This window comes from Xiphophorus maculatus, chromosome 3, assembly GCF_002775205.1.
Source record: "Xiphophorus maculatus strain JP 163 A chromosome 3, X_maculatus-5.0-male, whole genome shotgun sequence".
Lineage (NCBI taxonomy): Eukaryota > Metazoa > Chordata > Actinopteri > Cyprinodontiformes > Poeciliidae > Xiphophorus > Xiphophorus maculatus.
The window spans coordinates 18,428,334-18,446,601 of record NC_036445.1 but is presented as its reverse complement, the minus strand read 5'-3'; the positions used below and the strand labels follow the sequence as shown (position 1 = coordinate 18,446,601).

General features: G+C 38.2%; 1 protein-coding gene across 1 annotated transcript; it reads right to left on the bottom strand.

Moving 5' to 3' along the window:
* Positions 1 to 1,290: 1,290 nt before the first annotated feature.
* On the bottom strand, positions 1,291 to 17,245 carry tars2 (threonyl-tRNA synthetase 2, mitochondrial). Its single transcript, XM_014473015.2, has 18 exons — positions 17,057 to 17,245; positions 14,113 to 14,294; positions 13,923 to 14,037; positions 12,995 to 13,116; positions 12,079 to 12,187; positions 10,864 to 10,928; positions 10,701 to 10,779; positions 10,038 to 10,184; positions 9,850 to 9,948; positions 8,127 to 8,296; positions 6,868 to 7,030; positions 6,284 to 6,421; positions 4,853 to 4,930; positions 3,736 to 3,836; positions 3,171 to 3,272; positions 1,948 to 2,020; positions 1,698 to 1,812; positions 1,291 to 1,549 (listed from the first exon to the last, which is right to left on the bottom strand). The coding sequence occupies exons 1-18, from the start codon at positions 17,126 to 17,128 to the stop codon at positions 1,407 to 1,409; spliced, it is 2,073 nt and encodes a 690-aa protein (XP_014328501.1). The 5' UTR covers positions 17,129 to 17,245; the 3' UTR covers positions 1,291 to 1,406.
* Positions 17,246 to 18,268: the final 1,023 nt, after the last annotated feature.

Here is an 18,268-nt window from a genome sequence, read left to right as displayed (position 1 = left end):
ACCCCTCAACACCTTGAAATGAATGAAAAGAATCAGGGACAAAGAGCAACTCTGGGTGCAACAAAAGTGATTTTCTTGCAAAAAAAAACATTAAAAAAATAAACATATTTATTCCTCTCTGTGAAATAAGGTGCAATCAAAAATAATTCTGCAGGACTGACAAAAATAGAACCTCTAGTGTAAAAAAATATTTGACACATTTCATACATACTTAAATAATACGATTTTAATGTTTTTTCCCCTTTTTGTTAAACTGCATCACTTTTTGCAGCTCGTTGAGCTTCAGCTACAGAAGAGTTGCCCTGATAGACACCAACATATGTTATGCAAAAAGATGGAAAATAAGACACTTCTGACTGACTACAGCCATATTCAGCAAATTAGAATATTTTTAAAGAGAAACTTTCTCTAGATTTAATGTCCACAGACTGATGTTTTCAAGCATTTATGTTAATCACAATGTTCTGCTTACTGCTAATGAAAACATGCCCTTTAAGATTAGATCATGTCCATCATTTGGTCAAAAGTTTCTCCTCGAATCTTGACTCAAACCCTGTAAAATGATTAATAACTCTAGCTGATTGCTTTTAAACTTTTCATTTAATTTTAATAGGAAACAAATATGATTTGATGAGCAGAAATAAGATGCCCAACATGTCTGGTGAGGAAATATCAGCACGTTTGCAGAGCAGCACTGCTGTTGACTTCAGCAGTGCATTATTGACAATATTTGAATGAGCCAGTCAAACAAATATTCTGTTTTGTAGGATTAAAAATATGTTAACCTACAATAGCCATTTTTTAAATGGTTTTAATCCGATTTCTTTAGAAATTCCCCCAAGTACTTTTTTTTTAGCGATCATTTCCCTCTTTGCCTCAGTGTCACTGTTGTGACTGATGTCTTTTCCATCCTGTTGCCCTCTTTCAATTAAAGAGGAGGAAAAGCGTCCAATCCCTTTGACCTTTACCTTGACTTATCCGTTTCCACCAAACACACATAAAAACACGCGGGCCTGACACCACGTCCACCTTTCCTATTTTAGTCAAATTGCCTCCTCTCTTCCCAACTCTTTTAAAGGTATGTCTGGTTTTCTGCTCTCATGATAAACTTACACAAGCGGAACGTTTGCATATTTAATGGCTTTTAGGGAACAAATTGCATCCGCAGCCCAGTGATGCAGATGTTAGACCGATAATCTTTAAATAGCCTTAAAACTCCACTCTGTACTTTTTTGGGCACAGATTTATCATCAAATTCCAGTAAAGGACAGCGCTAAGAGCATAAACAAGTAATGTTAATGTACTTTTATTAGAACTGATAGCATTCACATTCATAAAAAAAAAAAAAGAATAAAGTAACAAAACAGAGAATGAAGCCATGATTTAATCCAGGAAATGAGCCGGTGTTAAAGCTCATCTTGGTTGCTCCTGGTGTCTCGTAGATGTATGAGGGACCTCAGGACCTCCTCTGTTTGTCTGCTGCCCAACTGTTTACCCCCTCTGCTCCTCACGTTTACTGCTCCACTCTCACGCTCCTTATCACCCACCACTGCAAAAAAACGAGAGAGGAAAAAAATAAAGCCGCTGAAATATGTTAACATTGATATAAGGGAGGAAGAAGCAGGAGATGGAGCATCAGGGGGGAAAAACATTTATACAAGCAGCTCCAAGTTGCTGCTTTCATTATTCATCTTTACCAAATATGTAGTTGTACTGGGCCAGCTGAGCGGAGCGAATCTTCTTATTTAAGGTCGCTCCTGGATCGTTGTTGAAATCCACCATGAAGCCAGCTTCGTGGAACGTCGCGACCACCTTTAGACAACCGAGAAGTTTTCCTCTAAAGATTTTATCTCTTAAAAGTTTCACATATTTCCTGATTTATCACACTGAAATAAAAAAAGATTAGACAAAGAGGACTTTGTTGGCAGTTGTCCACCAAAGACTGACCTGTCTAGAATATGACTCACTGTTGCCCCCTACAGGAATCACCATGATCTGAGACGGAGACAACCACAGCGGCCTAGTTTGGACACAAAGAGAAACGTGAGAAGATCTCAGATTAGAAGGTCATCTTTTACCTCTTTACATCTTGTCATTCTAATATTTCTTTCATTTCTCATATTTTAAAGCTTTTTTGTGACACTTTTTTTTAAAATGTTTTTTGGTTAATATTTTTCAGTGAAGCACACTGAAGCAAACTTAGCTTACTTGCAACATAATGGTAATTTAGCAATTTTATTCCAGAAATGAAACTTGTATCTTAGATAGATCCAAAGTACCCATAGGGTATATTTAAACTATTTATTACTTTTTAATTTGAATGATTACGACATGAGAATAACCAAAATTCAGTTTCTTGGAAAATTAAAATATTACAAAACCAATTAGAAAAGGATTAGGTGTTTTTCATAGCTGATAGTTCAGCAGACTTTGTTTGATAGGGAGCAAAATGGCAACATTTCTTACATTTTCAACTGGTTCAGTTTCACTCTGTGTCAAATGAACCAAACCTTTGAAAAAACTGTTCTCCCCCTGACCTATGGTGGCGCTGCACCAACAACCACTGAAGGAAACAAAACAAAAACTTCTGAAGAAGACGTGAGCGCAACTTCCTTCTTCATGAAATGTAAACAAAACCAGAGTAACATCACATTTTAGCTGCTGTGCAATTTGTCTTTGGCAAAAGACCATGAGCCATTTCTGCCGCTAATGCTAGACATGAACAATTGTTTTGGCTGCATTTACCCACAATGCCCTGTGCTATGGCTTTTAAATAGCTCTCTAGTGTGTCTGGCATTCACATAGGCATTCAAACTGCACCAGAGTTCATTTCCACCAAACTGAGACCTGGGTTTGTAGGCGAACCAGAGTTTGCTTTTTTGGTCCGCGTCAGAGTTCGGTTGTGCATTCACATGCAAACGAACCAAACTAGGTAAACAAACTAGAGGTTTGTCTAGGTAAACAAAGTAGAGTTAGATTAAAGACGATTAAACAGCGCTGGTGTAAAGGAACCCCAAAATAAAAAACTGCTGTGGCCAAGTCACAACTGTAGATTTCAGTCCTTATCATCAAAATAAAACAGAGACACCATTAACTATCAACTTATTTAGAATATGCTAATGTAATGAGTTGTAGCTGTAAATGCCGTGGTTTTGTTATCATGACCTCACCATTTGCCTCCAAAGTTTTCAGCCAGTATAGCGATCATTCTCTCCAGTGACCCCAGTACAGCCCTGTGGATCATCACTGGTCTGTGCAGCTGTCCGTCTCGTCTGAGAAACGTTTAAACGATGATTAGGTCACAGTGCAAATCAATGGGGAGGGCAATTTAATGATTTTTCTTTTTAAAGAGTCAATATATGCTGAGGCAACCACAACAAATCTATCAGCTTTTATGTTTTTACTCCTTTTTCTCCTCACAAAAAATAAAATAAATCACAACAAATATCTGTGCTGCAGTATAATTGATGATTGATTAACATGAAGCAAAGCGAGATCAGAAGCAGTATCCTTTCTAGAGACAAAAAATTTAATCAACACCCAATTATTCACGACTAAATTAGGCTTTTCTTAACTTCTGCCATTTTAACCTGGACATTACAAGACTTTACGCACAAAAATGCGAGTTTAGAAAAATGACAAGTAGATGGAAGAACCCTGGAGGTTTAAACCAGCACAGATGTAGGAATGTTTTAGAAAGCGAGGGCCAAAGGCAGCAGATCTGCACCGACTCACCCGACGTACTGAAGGTTGAATCTGATGGGCAGCTGGAAGTCGAGCTGGATTGTGGCACACTGGTGTTGTCGGCCAATTGCATCTTTAATCTGGATGTCAATCTGAGATGAAACAGAGCACCGTTTCTTAATGTCCGGACTTCACTTCTGCTTTTCAACAAATCTGATTCTAGGGCTCTTAGACACTAGCGGCAGCCCAAGTACATTTTTGTGGACTGAACTGGTTACAAACTGGTTTCTGGGAGAAGCTGCAGTACCCAATTGTGGCCAACGTGGCCCAGCTTCACAGATGTGAGGAATGTGAGTTAGAAAAGCACAGGACTCTGTGTGCATGTACCTCATAAATGACCTGGCCTTTCTCCTGCTCTCAGCCTGGACATGTCTGCCTAAAACCAACATCCTCCTGCGACTTGTTCATCAGTTGCACAAAGATAAATACAGTCCCAAAAGAAAACAGAGCACATTACATTTTAACAATGTCTAAATTTATACGTAAAACTCAGAAGCCAATGAAGAAAAAATCTTAATTTAGATTTTACTGCTGTGACGTGGATCATTTAGATCTCACATTTTCTCTGCACAACTCCAATCTGTGGAGATGTAAAGGGAAAGTCAGCTCCACACTGAACAGAAAATGGTGAAAATATAACAATAAAGCAGTAACACAAGGCTTGAGGCAAAAGTGTTTTAAAATCTGTCACAGACAATTAAAGTTAACAGAAAAGAACAACTACTGTATGTATATGTTTAAAAGCCCACAAAGCTCTTACCCTGAAGATTTAGGGGTATACTTACAGATAAAAACATTAGTTTCTAAGTAAAAGTTGGTTCTAAACTCCGTAAACTTGAAATTAACCCTAACTAGGAATAAAGTGCTTAATTTCAGGTGCTGTGTATGAGTTCTGCAAAGTGGTATCTTCCATTTAGATATTTTTTTCTCTAATTGAGTCTGGAAAGTTTTTCCATGTTTCATCAATGCACCTCTGAGTTGCAAAACTGCACAACCCGTTATACTTCTTAAATCTGCATTGGCTAAGAAAGATTCTGATCAGTGGATCAATAGTTGTAGCTGCCGCCAGTAAATGTTTGCACCTTTCTCACCGCCCCTCCCTGCTGACCTTTGGTCCGTAGAAAGCTCCGTCTCCGGGGTTCAGCTCCCAACGTTCGGCAAACTGCTGCAGACTCTTCTCCAGCTGCTGCTCAGACAAAAACACACGAGACAACACTGATGTTAAGTTACAATGAACAAATGAACAACTATGAACTGGTTGTGCACTAGTTCTTGGTTTTTCCATGGATGAAAGCTCTTGCTCTTTTTTGGGACCAACGTTGAGTTGGAGCAGAAGAAAGAAACACAGCAGCTGCTGTTGGGCTCATGGAGACCCGACAGCCAATCAAAATATCTTGAGCAGGAAGTTTTATGCTTCCTTGAACAGATTGAGATAGGTCTTTGGGAAATATAAAACATGTTGATTACATGTCTCATTAAATTTTAGTTCTTCTTGTCACTTTAAATCCAAATAAGCTGCTGCTGGCCATTCTCCCTAATTCAACTTTTACACTTACACATGAAAATGGCTGCAAACAGATGCCCGTTTATATGACTGTACATGTTTAAAAAGCAGAAATGGAGCCTCCTGCACAATCAACAAGAATTCATAAAGTGGTTTATATATGGCCAGTTACAAAACAAACACTTGTATTTTCCAGTAGCCATTGTACATAACATGCAGCAGTAAAACCAGCTGACCAAATATGCTAGAGCTCAGTTTGGGCTTCTAGATGTCGACTGGGTTAAGCTGGGGTTGCTAGGTAACGGGGCAATGCCTATGGCTTGTCTCTTAGCAATTATTTTTGAAACTGCTTATATTCCAGACAGCAAAAAATATTAGCGCATTGCCAAAAACATCTCGGTCTTAGAATCAGCAAAGACCCAAATGGAAGTAGAAAAACATGCAAAATGTGAATTATCTATAATAGGTCTTCTTTAAACTCTAAAGTTGGTTTTGTTATGAGCTACCTAATTCAGAACCATAAAGTTGTTAGAACAGATTCAGTGGTAAGAGTTAGCACAGGTATAACATGAGTTCTTCTTCCATCTTCCTTTGCTTTATTTGAGGAGTTTCAGGAGGTCAGTGACCAAAGCTGAACTTACACCTGCTGTTGTCCACTGAATTTATAAACATCCATTTCCAACAAGGGTTTTAAACCCACTGCCTATTCTCTTTCATGTTATCAAACACTGCTATTAAATCCGTCTCCAAGGACTGCATTTAGCTTCTTCCAGCGCCTTTAGAATCACATTCCATTAATAAGTGAAGTTGTTGATATTAGGGTATCTGTTTGCATGAAAACTGGGATTAATGATGTGATCTGTGTGGTGAACTGAAACCTTGAACCGCAATCCTGAGAAGAAATTAAAAACTAGCTGCGTAAAACATTAAAAATAAAACTAGGACGTGGCTCAGAGTTCAGAACTGGTGAAGCACTTGAACCAGTTTGGTGGAAACACCCTATCAGGGTTTTCTTTAGGGAAAGTGTGTGCTTGCCTGTTCGGCGTGGTTCCACTGTTCAGGCTCCCCCAGGCACGGAGTGGGACGTGTGGACAGCAAGCAGTGGAAGGAAAACCCAAACACTTGATAGACGCTCCGAACAAAGTCCAAACAAGCCACAATCTCCTGTTCCAGCTGCAGAGAAAGAGCGAAACGGTGGTGTGAGGGAGGGGGCAACAAGAGGACAGGGAAGTATGCAACAATCAACAGAACCAGATAGGAAGAGTGCATCTAAGATTGAATTAGCATTTCAGAGGCCAGTGATTATCATGTGATCTCTGAATTACCGGGCCGCAACCAGAGACCTGGAGAGCGGATATGATGGGAGAGATCCAGGTCTGGATGCAGCGGATCAGGATGACTGTACAGCTGCAGCGCCACACATGTGAAGGTATTATGTTTGAACGGGACAAAGGGTCACATTCATCCAGGCGGAGGCTTCCTGGAATGCCTCAGGAGTTACTTGTACAGCCCATCTAATTACCATGCCACATGTGTCTCCTTTACAGTTTAAATTTAATTGAAGCACCTCCAGAGATATAATGTGGCTTAAATGGACAAAAAAACCCAACATGTTCTACCTGGTCCGGTGTGCAAAAAATGTGTGCGTCGTCCTGGCAGAACCTCCGGACGCGAGTCAGCCCTCCCAGAGCTCCAGACAGCTCATTACGATGCAGAGCCCCGAAGTCGGCCCAGCGCAGAGGAAGCTCCCGCCACGAGCGAACCCGATGCTCAAACATGAGACTAAACCCAACAGAGCAGAGTCGGTTACCATGGAAACGTCCAAATGCAAAAATAAGTATGATATAAACAGAAATTCAGGTGCAAAAGCAGCAACTTGATGTAAAGGCTCACACAAAAAGTTCTTAAAGTGTTAAAAGCAATATATAAAACAAGATTAACATCAACGAAAATAATACTACATATTAGGAATGGACAATAAAGCAATAACAATATATATTGCAATACACTCGTGATCGATAAACAGATAATAGTTTAATAGAATGTTCAATAATTCCACTGATCTCCAATCCAGAAACGCACAGCATTCTGGGAGATGTAGGCAGAGGAAAGCAACTCAACCTAAGCAAGGTTGGTGGAATAAACTAACTCGCTCACTCTTTGGTTACCTAGCAACTCACTCATTCTTTGGTTACTTAGCAACAACCCGCTTGAGTAAGCAGCAGTTTCAAGTTTTGCCACTCATAACTGCTAGTAAATAAACAATTACGGTGTTGAGAGAAAACTGGGTAAAACAGGAAACATCACAAGTTTGGAAGTAAATCAGGTAATTAAAGCAAAAACCTAATCAATAATTATCAATATCAATGGATATGAAACACTAATATCATGATCAAAATATTGTGTATTGTATACCTGTGCACAAAAACAGATTTGGAATAACAGCGGAAATGGTATTTAAAAATGAGTAAAGAGCAGCATGGATGTTAACATCACAATAAGCCGTGATGGTTATAAAGTCCGAGAGCTGCTGGGAGGAAGGATCTGCTCCTTTGTAAATGGTTAATGGACTGAACTTATTTAGCGCTTTTCCAGTCATTTTGACCACTCAAAGCGCTTTACTAGTGTCATATTCACTCAGTCGCACTCACAAACACACATATACACCGATACGTAGATCGGTAGGCAATTTGGGGTTAAGTGCCTTGCCCAGAGGCACATCAACATGTGGCAGGAGGAAGCTGGAATCGAACCTACAACCTTCCGATCGCAAGACGACTACTCTACCAAAGAGCCACAGTCATCCTGCATTTAGGATGCCGCAGTCTGTCGCTGAAGGAGTGCTGTGTGTTATGTATGTGTGTGTTTTTGCTTTTACCAGTGTGCAGGACAGTTCATGGGCTTCAGAGCGAAGGTCTGAGCGCCCTCCGAGGTCACGGTGAACATGTTCTCGCTGTAGTGCTCCCAGTGGCCCGAGCGCTCCCATAAAGCAGTGCTGTAAAGAGTCGGGGTCACGACCTCGGTGAAGCCTCGCCTTCGGTACTCGCTCTGTGAGGGGTCGGAGAGAGAAGGATATGTGCAACAATGAGCAAAGGAGCGGGTCAAACTGTCACAATAGCGTCATGATTAAACCAAGACTAACATCCTGACCACGGACACACACTCATAAATCTTCAGGGTCATAAACTGAGCACATTAATGGGAGAATTCAGTTCGCAGAAGAAACTGTCATTACCAAGAGGAACGAATGAAAAACCTTCAGCTACTGATTCTCATCCAACTTTACTGCAATCACACCAAGGCGTGTTTTGTATTTGGATTCAGCTAAACCGCATTAAAAGGGTCATTTTTATCAGCAGTCCAAATATGCAGCTCAGCTAAAGTGACCAGGTATTGCTGCAGCTTCAGATCTAATTTCTAATGTGTCTAGAAAAGAAATTAACGCTTCAATCCGTCTTAGAGATGGACAAACATTTCCTCAGACAATGTGCTCTGTTCCATAACAAAGTTTGTTTTTGGTTTTATAACACATGCCAGAATATTGAGCCAGATGTTACAAATCTATGTATGTGTAAAACGTTTTTATGTATGGAGATCTACTCTTTTAAGACATCTTTAGTTTATTTAACTTTATGAAAACAGTAAACCTTCTGCATTTCTGGGTTTTCTTTAAGTGAAAAGGTTAAAATTAAGGTTTTAAAGACCTTTATAAGACCATTATGGTTTAAATGTAAAATCTGCACAAATGACAAAAAAACAAGTTAACATGGTCATGTAATAACTTTAAATTTCTGACTTTTTTGTATTTTTGCTAAATTATTGTTGCTTAACTTGTGTTTATGCAAAATGGCTAAAATTTGTCCAGGTGATGTATTTTAAGCCTGAAGTCTCAAAACTAAATAAAGCAATTTGTGTCCCTTTGACATTTTGACTGACATCTATTATTTTAGAGTTCATAATATTTTATCTCCACTTACTAAAAATCTACCAACTTGGATCAATATTTTTTTAAAAGATTAGATTATGTAGTTTGCAACTAGACTAGATGCAAACTACATCTCGTTGCTTGTACTTGTGACAGTGCAATGACAATAAAGTTGAATTCTATTCTATTATTACATTTGAGACCAAAGTCCTGGATTTTTTAAATAAATTATCTTGACAATGGATTACAAACCTCAATCTAAAAAATTTGACATAGTCTACCTTAGTCCAAAAGCTTTGTATAAAAAATTAAGATAATCTGTTGATTCGGTATATTCACCATATTTGATTCCAGTCATTCATGTTAATTTGAAAAGTTGTTCAAAATATTAGTTTAGTTTAAAAATATAATTTATTTAAAACATCACAGATTTGATGATTTTATTTACTTACTGTTACTCCAGTAACGCCATATATGAAACTTATTTGTTGTCTGTCGACTCTAAATGTTTGGCATAAAATTAACTCCACCTGAAATAAATTACAATAAAGAACTAGTCTTTTTCCAACTATCTGAAGCATAAAATTTTGCATTTTTGACTCTACTGTATCTGCCTAACATAATGAGTCTATAAAGGGGCTAGAAGTAGTTTAAATGTTTATAAAACGTAGAGCACCTTAATAAAGTCAGTGAGTGTGTTGTAGATGTGGGCTCCTTTAGGCAGGAAGAAGCAGCTGCCTGGGCTCACGTCGTTGAAGAAGAACAACTCCTGGTCCTGAACAAAAACATAAAATCTATTTACCGATGAGAGGAAGCCTGATTTTACCACTTAGTTTCACTTCTATAATGTATCTCTCATCTCACTGTTCCTATCCGCCGGTGGTCTCTCCTCCGCGCCTCTTCCTGCTCCCTCTCCCACTCCTCCCTGTCCTTCTCTCCTGGAAACGCCACACCTAGCAGACGCGTTAAGCCACTGGAGTCTGTCTGGTTGGACACCGTGATGGAGGACAGCTGGGATGAGAGAAAATAATGAGCGAATAAACAGATGGCAACAGAGGAAACGAAAGTGACAGGCTGGCAAAAAAAGGGAAGAATGTGATATTTATCTGATGGAAAGCATTGTGTTAGCGCTTGGAACAGGAATACGGCCTCTGGCAAACACAACATCCTGTCACCAATATTTCCAGCCTCATGCTGTTGTGGAATTCCCGTCTGCCCAGTGACAGACCAGCACAGAACCAGAGCCACAGATCAGAAAAATTTGGAAAAAATTCTGATTTATTCAGGAAAAAAGCCACATGAGAGTATGATGGAATCATCTGATTATAGTGGGATCAAAAATTCTCAATCATCTTGTTTGAAGCATAAAGAAAAGACCAAAGGTATAAAAGAACAAAAAAAGTGTTTGGCTTTCTAGAGACTAGTTATCCATCTCGATGCTAGAATTATAAAAAGGCAAATGCATGAAATTACAGAGAAGCTGAGCAAAGAAAAATCAACAAGCAGAAGACAGAAACAGCTACGCACCTGCAGCATCTTAAAGACCTTGAGGAAACCGGTGTGTGGGAGGAGAGGCCCGTCACACACCGCTAACCTGTCCCCACATCTGAATGACACACAGGATAACAGCAGGTCACATTTTGTTGTTACAAAATAAACAAATAGAAAGCAAGTCAATATGAACACATGCCTGTAGACTGTGACCGTGGGGTCGTTAATCTGCTCCTCAACAAGCTGCATCCGCAGTTTACTGTCCTATAACACACACACACACACACTGCACTATTAAAAAGCACAGACGCATAATAAAACAAGTGTCAAAGTTATTAAACTCAGAAATAAACTATTAGAACTAAATATGAGGCTACAAGCCTGAGTATCACCATGACAATAACCAGAGAATGATTAAAAAAGGATACTTTAAGAAATGAAATATTACTGCAGGCTTCCATTTTTTTTCCTGAGTTCTTAAGTCTTGATTAAATTCGGTTTTCTGGAATATGAAAAGCATTCCTCCTTTTAGCTGATCAGCACAGCAACATGTAACTGTAGAGCCAAACTAAACAAAACAAGTCGTTTTAAAGTATTTAATTAAATTGGATTGTTGCGGATGCTAAAACATGTCTGACCTCAAGCGTTTCTGTTCTTGCTTTAGCTTGTAATCTGTGCAAAACAATCTGGAAAAAGTCTCCATTTCCTGATGAAAGAAGTGCATGGAGGGAAATTTACAGACTTGCATCTGAGCTGAAACCTGATGTTTACTGAAACACCACGTTTGTATCAATTTAATCAAGCCTGTGAATTCTCCATCAAGCCATTTTGTCAGTTTCCGTTGCCTTTAGTGGCTCTTGGTGATTTGAACTTTTTCTGTGATTGCACTCCAACAGATTTTCTTTAAACCAAACACTGGATGAACTACTATTACTGCTTTCTCTACTCCTTTAATTTGTAACCAGCAATTCATCAGATACCCAACAATTTCCACTGCAGATTCTCCTGACAAGGCAGAAACATCAAACGTATTTGTGTACCTACCTGCAAAAAACTATTAATCAGTAAAAGAGTTCCTACAGAGCAGCTTGGAGTGCTGCATCTCTCAACTCAAAACATGGAAAAAAGTTATGAATTTAAGATGTATCTATATGTAATTTAGGTTCCGGTATGAAACAATCGATTAGTAATTGGGACTTTCCAGAGTCTAAAAATTTTAATTAAGTCTTGGACTTTTTAAGATACAGGTTGTGTGCAGCTATTTAAAGGATTTACAGTGTTAGATGGCAGGAGGAAAAATTAAAACAAGGGAGGACCTAACTGTTTGTGCCTGATGTACAACATATTTAATTGCAGCATAAATGATAAGGTGCCGCATAAGAACATTATGAGACATACAGCAATAATTACTGACCTGAAACAGTTCATGAAGCTCTGCGGTGTTCATGTCCAGTCCGATTAAAGGAAGTTTGAGGGCTGCAGCCTCCTTACATTTTGCCTCCACATCACTCAGCGACAAAGAACTGAGGAAGAAATGAACAAATTAAAACTTAAAGCTTCCATACTTTCCCAGACTCAATTTTTTCAATACTTTATGACCTTGAGTACTAAAATATTAATCTAGGTCAGCTTCTCCATCTTTATTCTCAAAGAAATCATGAAACACAAACATGAAACTAAAGGAAAATAAAGGGTAATTTCACTTTTTTGGCATCTGTATATATTAGGATTGCATGAATTCTCTAGAAAATCTAGACAGGACTTCAATACATATCCTTCATCTGAAAGTTTCCTAACAGAAATACCTTCACTTCACATATGCAAAAACAAAAAAACGGCAAACTATCATTTTTCTGACTTTTAGGGGCCATGAGTTTAGTGGGTAGTGCCTAAGAAACTAAAATGAGCATTAGGTTTAATAGAAGATCAAGGTTTGATGGGCGTACAAAAAAAACCCTCAAAAAGTTTATCCTTTTCATAGAAATCAACTGTTTTCCATAATATTTTTTACCTTAGAGATAATAGAATTACAGTTTAGAAATAAAGTTCCCCCCATACATTTTATTTTTCCTATATTTATGCAGACTTGGAAAATGATCAATTCAGATTCCATAACTTTCCAAAGTTTTCAAGACTACACAAGAACGCCGAGTGTGTAATGGCATTTTCAACATTACAGCAAATACAGATAAAATAGACATAACGCACAAATAAGAAAAACCACAGCATAAAGTGCTTCAGAGAAAATGAAACTAAAAATATCTTCCAACTTGCCGAGCTCAGCGACTGAAGCTGAAAAAAAGCTCATGTTTACGAAGGACAAGTCTCACCTGCTGCTTGGGTTATGGTCGCAAAAAAGTCCGAGCTCCGACGCTCCTTCCCTGCACACCTCTGCACCAAACACCCCCTCCAACACACCGCCAAGGACACACGCTCCTGTCCTCCATGCTGCCTGTAAATTAGTTGCTGAGTTTATTCGGCTCAAAGACTCAGAGAGTTTTAAAAAATAGAAGGTGTCCCTAAGGTTTACATTAAAAAAAAGTTTACATCTACTGCAATATCTGATTTTTTTCCCTTACTTGTAAGGCGTTCAAAGTTCACAGAAAAAAATTTACCTTCTGGGAAACCAAACCAGTCAGTAAAAAAGGTGAAGAAAAATTAATGAGCTGTAGATTAAATATTGATCTCACAGATAATCAAGGGAACAGGTATGTTTCCTCGAGAGTACTTCGAGAATAAAGAAGTATGACAGTAAGTTGAAATAATATGAGAATAGAGTTATAATATTATGAGAATAAAGTCAGCGTTACAAGAATAAATTGGTAATAACACAAGCAAAAAAGTCATAACAATACAAGGATAAATTCATAACATTTTCAGAAAAAAGTCATGATATTGAGAGTAAAGTTGTAATCTTAGGAGAATAAAGTAGAAATTTTACAGTCCAACACAAAAAATTATCTTGTGAAGTTATACTTTGGCATCAGTTTTACCAATAGAATATATTAATCTTTAAATGCATCAGCATCAAATTATTATCAGTAGGAAGATTTTGAAACGACTGTTTCAAAGAATGAGCCACATGGACTGAACTGGTCATGTTTTATCAAAGCTTTGCTCTCATTAAAATGAAGTTTTTCTAGTACTTTTATGACTTTCTTTTGGGAATATTGCATCTTTGTTCTACCAGTATAATGACTTTATTGTGGTACTATTGACTCTACTCTTTGTCTGTCCCTAATACTCTGTCGTACATACCTGTCTCCCTTCAGCCGAGTCAAACCCCAGAAGCTGTAGTTCACAGTCTGCCTCTAGAGGTCGTCCCAGCTCCCACAGCTCCCCATTCACTTTACACACCAGGACTCCTTTCACCCTGAAATAAAACAAGGATTTACATCTGCAATCATGCAACACCTCGAAAACATTTCTGCCTCTCTTGTGTATTTACCTCAGACTCTGTGCAACATAATGCGGTGTGGTTACTCCAGCTGTTCCCTTCACCGTCTGTCCATTAGTTAGGCGGACAGAGAGAGGGCTTTCTCTAACTTTTTGTCTCCTGTTCTTGTCTCTTTGTTCCCTGAGAGACTCAAAGACTCGCAGGCGCTCAGACAGGGCTGGAGACAACCGGAACTGCAGAGAAAAAATGGAAATATTAAAAAGAGTAAGAAGGCACATCGTGAAACATGAAGAAAGTCAGGGAATGAGTAACAGTCATTAAAATTAACAGCATTTCATCACTTCAGTTGTAAATCTTATCCTAAAGCAATGTTTTTCTAACAGGAACTCATATTTTCACCTTCCTAAAGTAATGGCGCAAGTCACTTTTTTTTTTGACAAAAGTGACTCTTTTGTGCTTAAAGCATATTTTGGAACGAAAGAGGTGGCAATTGTTTTGCCAAAAGGGCTTACCAATATAGTAGGAAGGTGACGATATGTTAAAATTACTGTTCAACTCTTAGCTGAGTATTTTATAAGGGTCAAGGGTTTGGAGAATAATAAGTTATAATGTTATTTCATTTGTTACTCCCTGCCAAATAAAATGAACATGCAGTCATGATGATGATTCAAAGCTGTGGTTCTCATATATCTGGTGGTCCTCAGGCTTCCTCTAGTGGCAAAAATGTGAAATTCAAACTTTATTTCTAACCAATAACGTAAGGCCATCACAGGAATGCAACACATTTTTTATTTCAAGGTTCTAGAATTGAATTTCTGGAACTTTTATTACTTTAATCCATTTTCTTAAATATACTAAAGAATGTTCTGAATATTCGGCAGATATTTCTGCAGAGGTTGGGTTTTAAACATTGGACATCCATCAGATGTAAAAGTGGTAAAAAAAAAAAAGGAACAAAAGGGAAGAATGGTTTAAAAAGGAAGGGAAGAAGAATGGAATTGAGAGACGGACAGAAAGAAAAAACATAGAAGATAATTCACAAGGAAACAAATGGAGGAGGAATAGAATGGAAGACAGAAATAACCAAAAGATGGAATGAAATCAGAAAAGGACAGAATTAAGGAGGAAATATTGGGAATAGTAAAAGGAAGAAGGAATGAACAAATGAACAACAGAAAGAAATAACTGGAGGGGAAAAAAACTGTTGAATAACAGGAAGGAAGAAAGAAAGGAACAAAGAAACACATGGAATAATGACAGAACATAATAAGATGGATGGAAGTAAGAAATGTTTTTAAAAACAATATTTTTCCTCTATTGCTCTAAAGCTAGAAAAAAAACCCATAAATCAATTTACACAGTCATCCAGACTGTGTAGAAACTCTGTACTCAAAAGGTATGTTGTTCAAGCAAGCTACAAGATCCTGGTATGTAAATTTAAAAAAGATGTGGGGAGGAGAATATCCAGAACAATTTCAGAAACTGGAGTGAATAACAGTGAACCAGAAAACACTCATGTTTTAAGCAAAAACATGTTTGATTTCTCCAATGCTTTTAACACAATCCAGTCTGATTTGCTTAGTCAGAAACTCCAGAAGACAAGTGGAGACCTCAACAATCATGTTGAAGGAGTATGTGTCTAGACTAGTGATCAGCAGCACAGGCGCACCACAGGGAACTGTACTCTCACCATTTAGATTCACTCTGTACACTTCAGACTTCCAGGACGAAACAGAGTCCTGTCATCTGCAGAAATACTCAGATTACTCTGCAGTCGTCAGATGTATCAGAAATGGACAAGAAGCGGAGTACAGAGATCTGGTGGACCACTTTGTGTCATGGTGTGGAAACAATCAACTCATCTCTAATGTGAACAAAGATGATTGTAGATTTCAAGAGAAACAGGGTTAGAGTAAACTCTATGTCCATCATGGGGGAAATAGCAGAAGTGGCCGAGGAATATAATTACCTCAGTGTCCAGCTGGACAACAGACTGAACTAGAGATGCAAAAGAGAAGCATCTACAAGAAAGGACAGAGCAAGCTCTATTTCTTGAGGAAGTTTATGTTTTTCAGTGTTTGGAGCAAAATGCTGCAGATCTTCTGCAAATCTGTAATCTGTTCTAGACTCCTCTAGTACATCTGAAGAATAATGTACAAATGAGATTTCTTTATAAAATGAAGAAGATTACAGACAACCCAGTGCATCCTCTTCATGAGACTGCTTTACAACAACAGACTGTCTTTAGCCAGAGGCTTTTTCATATGTGAAAAAGTAATACTGACTCCTACAGGAGATCCTTCCTGCCATCAGCATCTACTACCCTTTTAAGAAATTTCAATAGTATGAGTTAAAACAACATTTGATCTTTCTTTGGGACTAATAAGGTTCTTTTGAACTGACTTTTGAAAAAGTACTGGTGGCTATTTCAGCAGCATCACCATTTGCATTAATCCAGCTAAAATACTTGAATTTAGTTGTTGTGGGACATTAAAGGCACACTCTCTTTGCAATAAATGCATAACTTCATTCCATTGACAACTTTAATGTATGTTCTTGTGCTATAAATATTATCATTATCTGTTGGGGAATGTAGCTAAATGAGAACACTCACAATCCCAGAAAAGTCCAAGTATTATGCAAACATTTTGTAACTAATGACAATATTGACACATGGTATGGTTTTAATTTTGGGGTAGCTGAACAAGGGGTAATATTAATAAAAAAGCAAAGAGAAATTTGGTTACATCAAAAATATTCCTATTAAATTGCTCTTTTCCCCCAAAGGACATTTAATTTAATATAACTATCAGCTAAAGCAAACCGTTTAGTCAATAATAAAAGGTTGATAATAGATGTATAAAACAGAATTTGTTTACACACATAATGAATGGACATCAGTTTCAGCTCATGACATGACGACACACAGTAAACACACTGCCCTGCATGCTAACGTTAGCCTCAGTTAGCTTCCAATTGCTACAAGTTTCCGCACCTTGCTGTACCTCCTTCGTGAGTGGAGTGTCGACCTACTCGCGAGCAGCATAAGCAGCTGCGTCACCGCCATCCTGAACGCACCTGCCCAAAAGTTTATTTACAAGCATGCCTCATCTCTCTTCCTCCCTATGCAAGCGGCCATAACACAGGAAACACACGAAAGTAGGCAGAGCGGCGGTGACGTTCGTTGAGGTCACGTTCAGTGACGCAGATTCGGGAGCAGCGTGCGCGTTCGCGGCCAAAAGCCAGAGCGCGCTTGCACTGGACGGAGAAAAAGGAAGGGAGGATGCAGGGCGCGATACACTGAAAAACGACTAATTAGTAGTTCAAATTGAAGTTATTAGTAATCAATTTACGTCAGAAACTCTTTAAGATTTCGCAGTAGACATTCTGCTGTATACGGGCGATAAACAAGGTGGAAAGGGGCAGTTTTTGTGCCTTCTCTGGTTTTAAATACATTTATTCATCTAGTTAACAGCCAGATAGATTTTTTCAAACATTTTCCCCTTAACGTAAGCATTCCTTCAGTCATCAGACATTCGCAACACATTTTAATCCTTCAGTTACAAAAAATTATCACATTTAATATTTAAGTTCGAGAATGTGCGAGCAACGACCTTATTTACAGATGCACTGAAATACAATGCTCTTCTAAATTGAAAAACTAATTTCAATGATTGTAGATGCTGTACTTTTAATTTAACATTTTGATTGATCTCATTAAAACCTTACTGATCAAGACGACGCTTCAAGATGGAGTACCACCAATCTGCCACACGAAGGCGCTAGGGCATTATAAGAGCAGAGTCGATCGTGATAATATCACACCTTTCAGCATATCATATATTTGCCATTATTTCGGTGTCTAACAATTCCCATCATTAATCCACTGACAAACTAAGTCATTTACTATAGTCTAACTCAATAGGGGTAATGTATGTGTTCAGCATCTTCATGAGCTTCCAGCTGGAAATCCAAAATAATTAAAAATCAATGCTTACAAATGCCAAAAACGGTAGATTAAAATATGACACGTTTTAACTATAGATAATTGCCAACAATAGATTTGGAGATGAAAAAGTTCTTTCCTGCTTAACATTAGGTTGATGGTGTTTTGTAAATGAGTAAAATTCCATCTGGGTCATAAAACATTGCAATAGGTAATGCAAGGTTTGTGACTGTAAATTGGCAAACTTTGGGGCAACTAAAG

Coding starts and splice junctions, on each gene's coding strand:
- tars2 (XM_014473015.2), bottom strand. CDS start 17,128: ATGGCGGTGACGCAGCTGCTTATGCTGCTCGCGAGTAGGTCGACACTC. Junction 12,188..12,994: donor GACCATAACCCAAGCAGCAG/GTGAGACTTGTC, acceptor TTTCTTCCTCAG/TTCTTTGTCGCTGAGTGATG. Junction 3,273..3,735: donor TTCAACCTTCAGTACGTCGG/GTGAGTCGGTGC, acceptor AACGTTTCTCAG/ACGAGACGGACAGCTGCACA.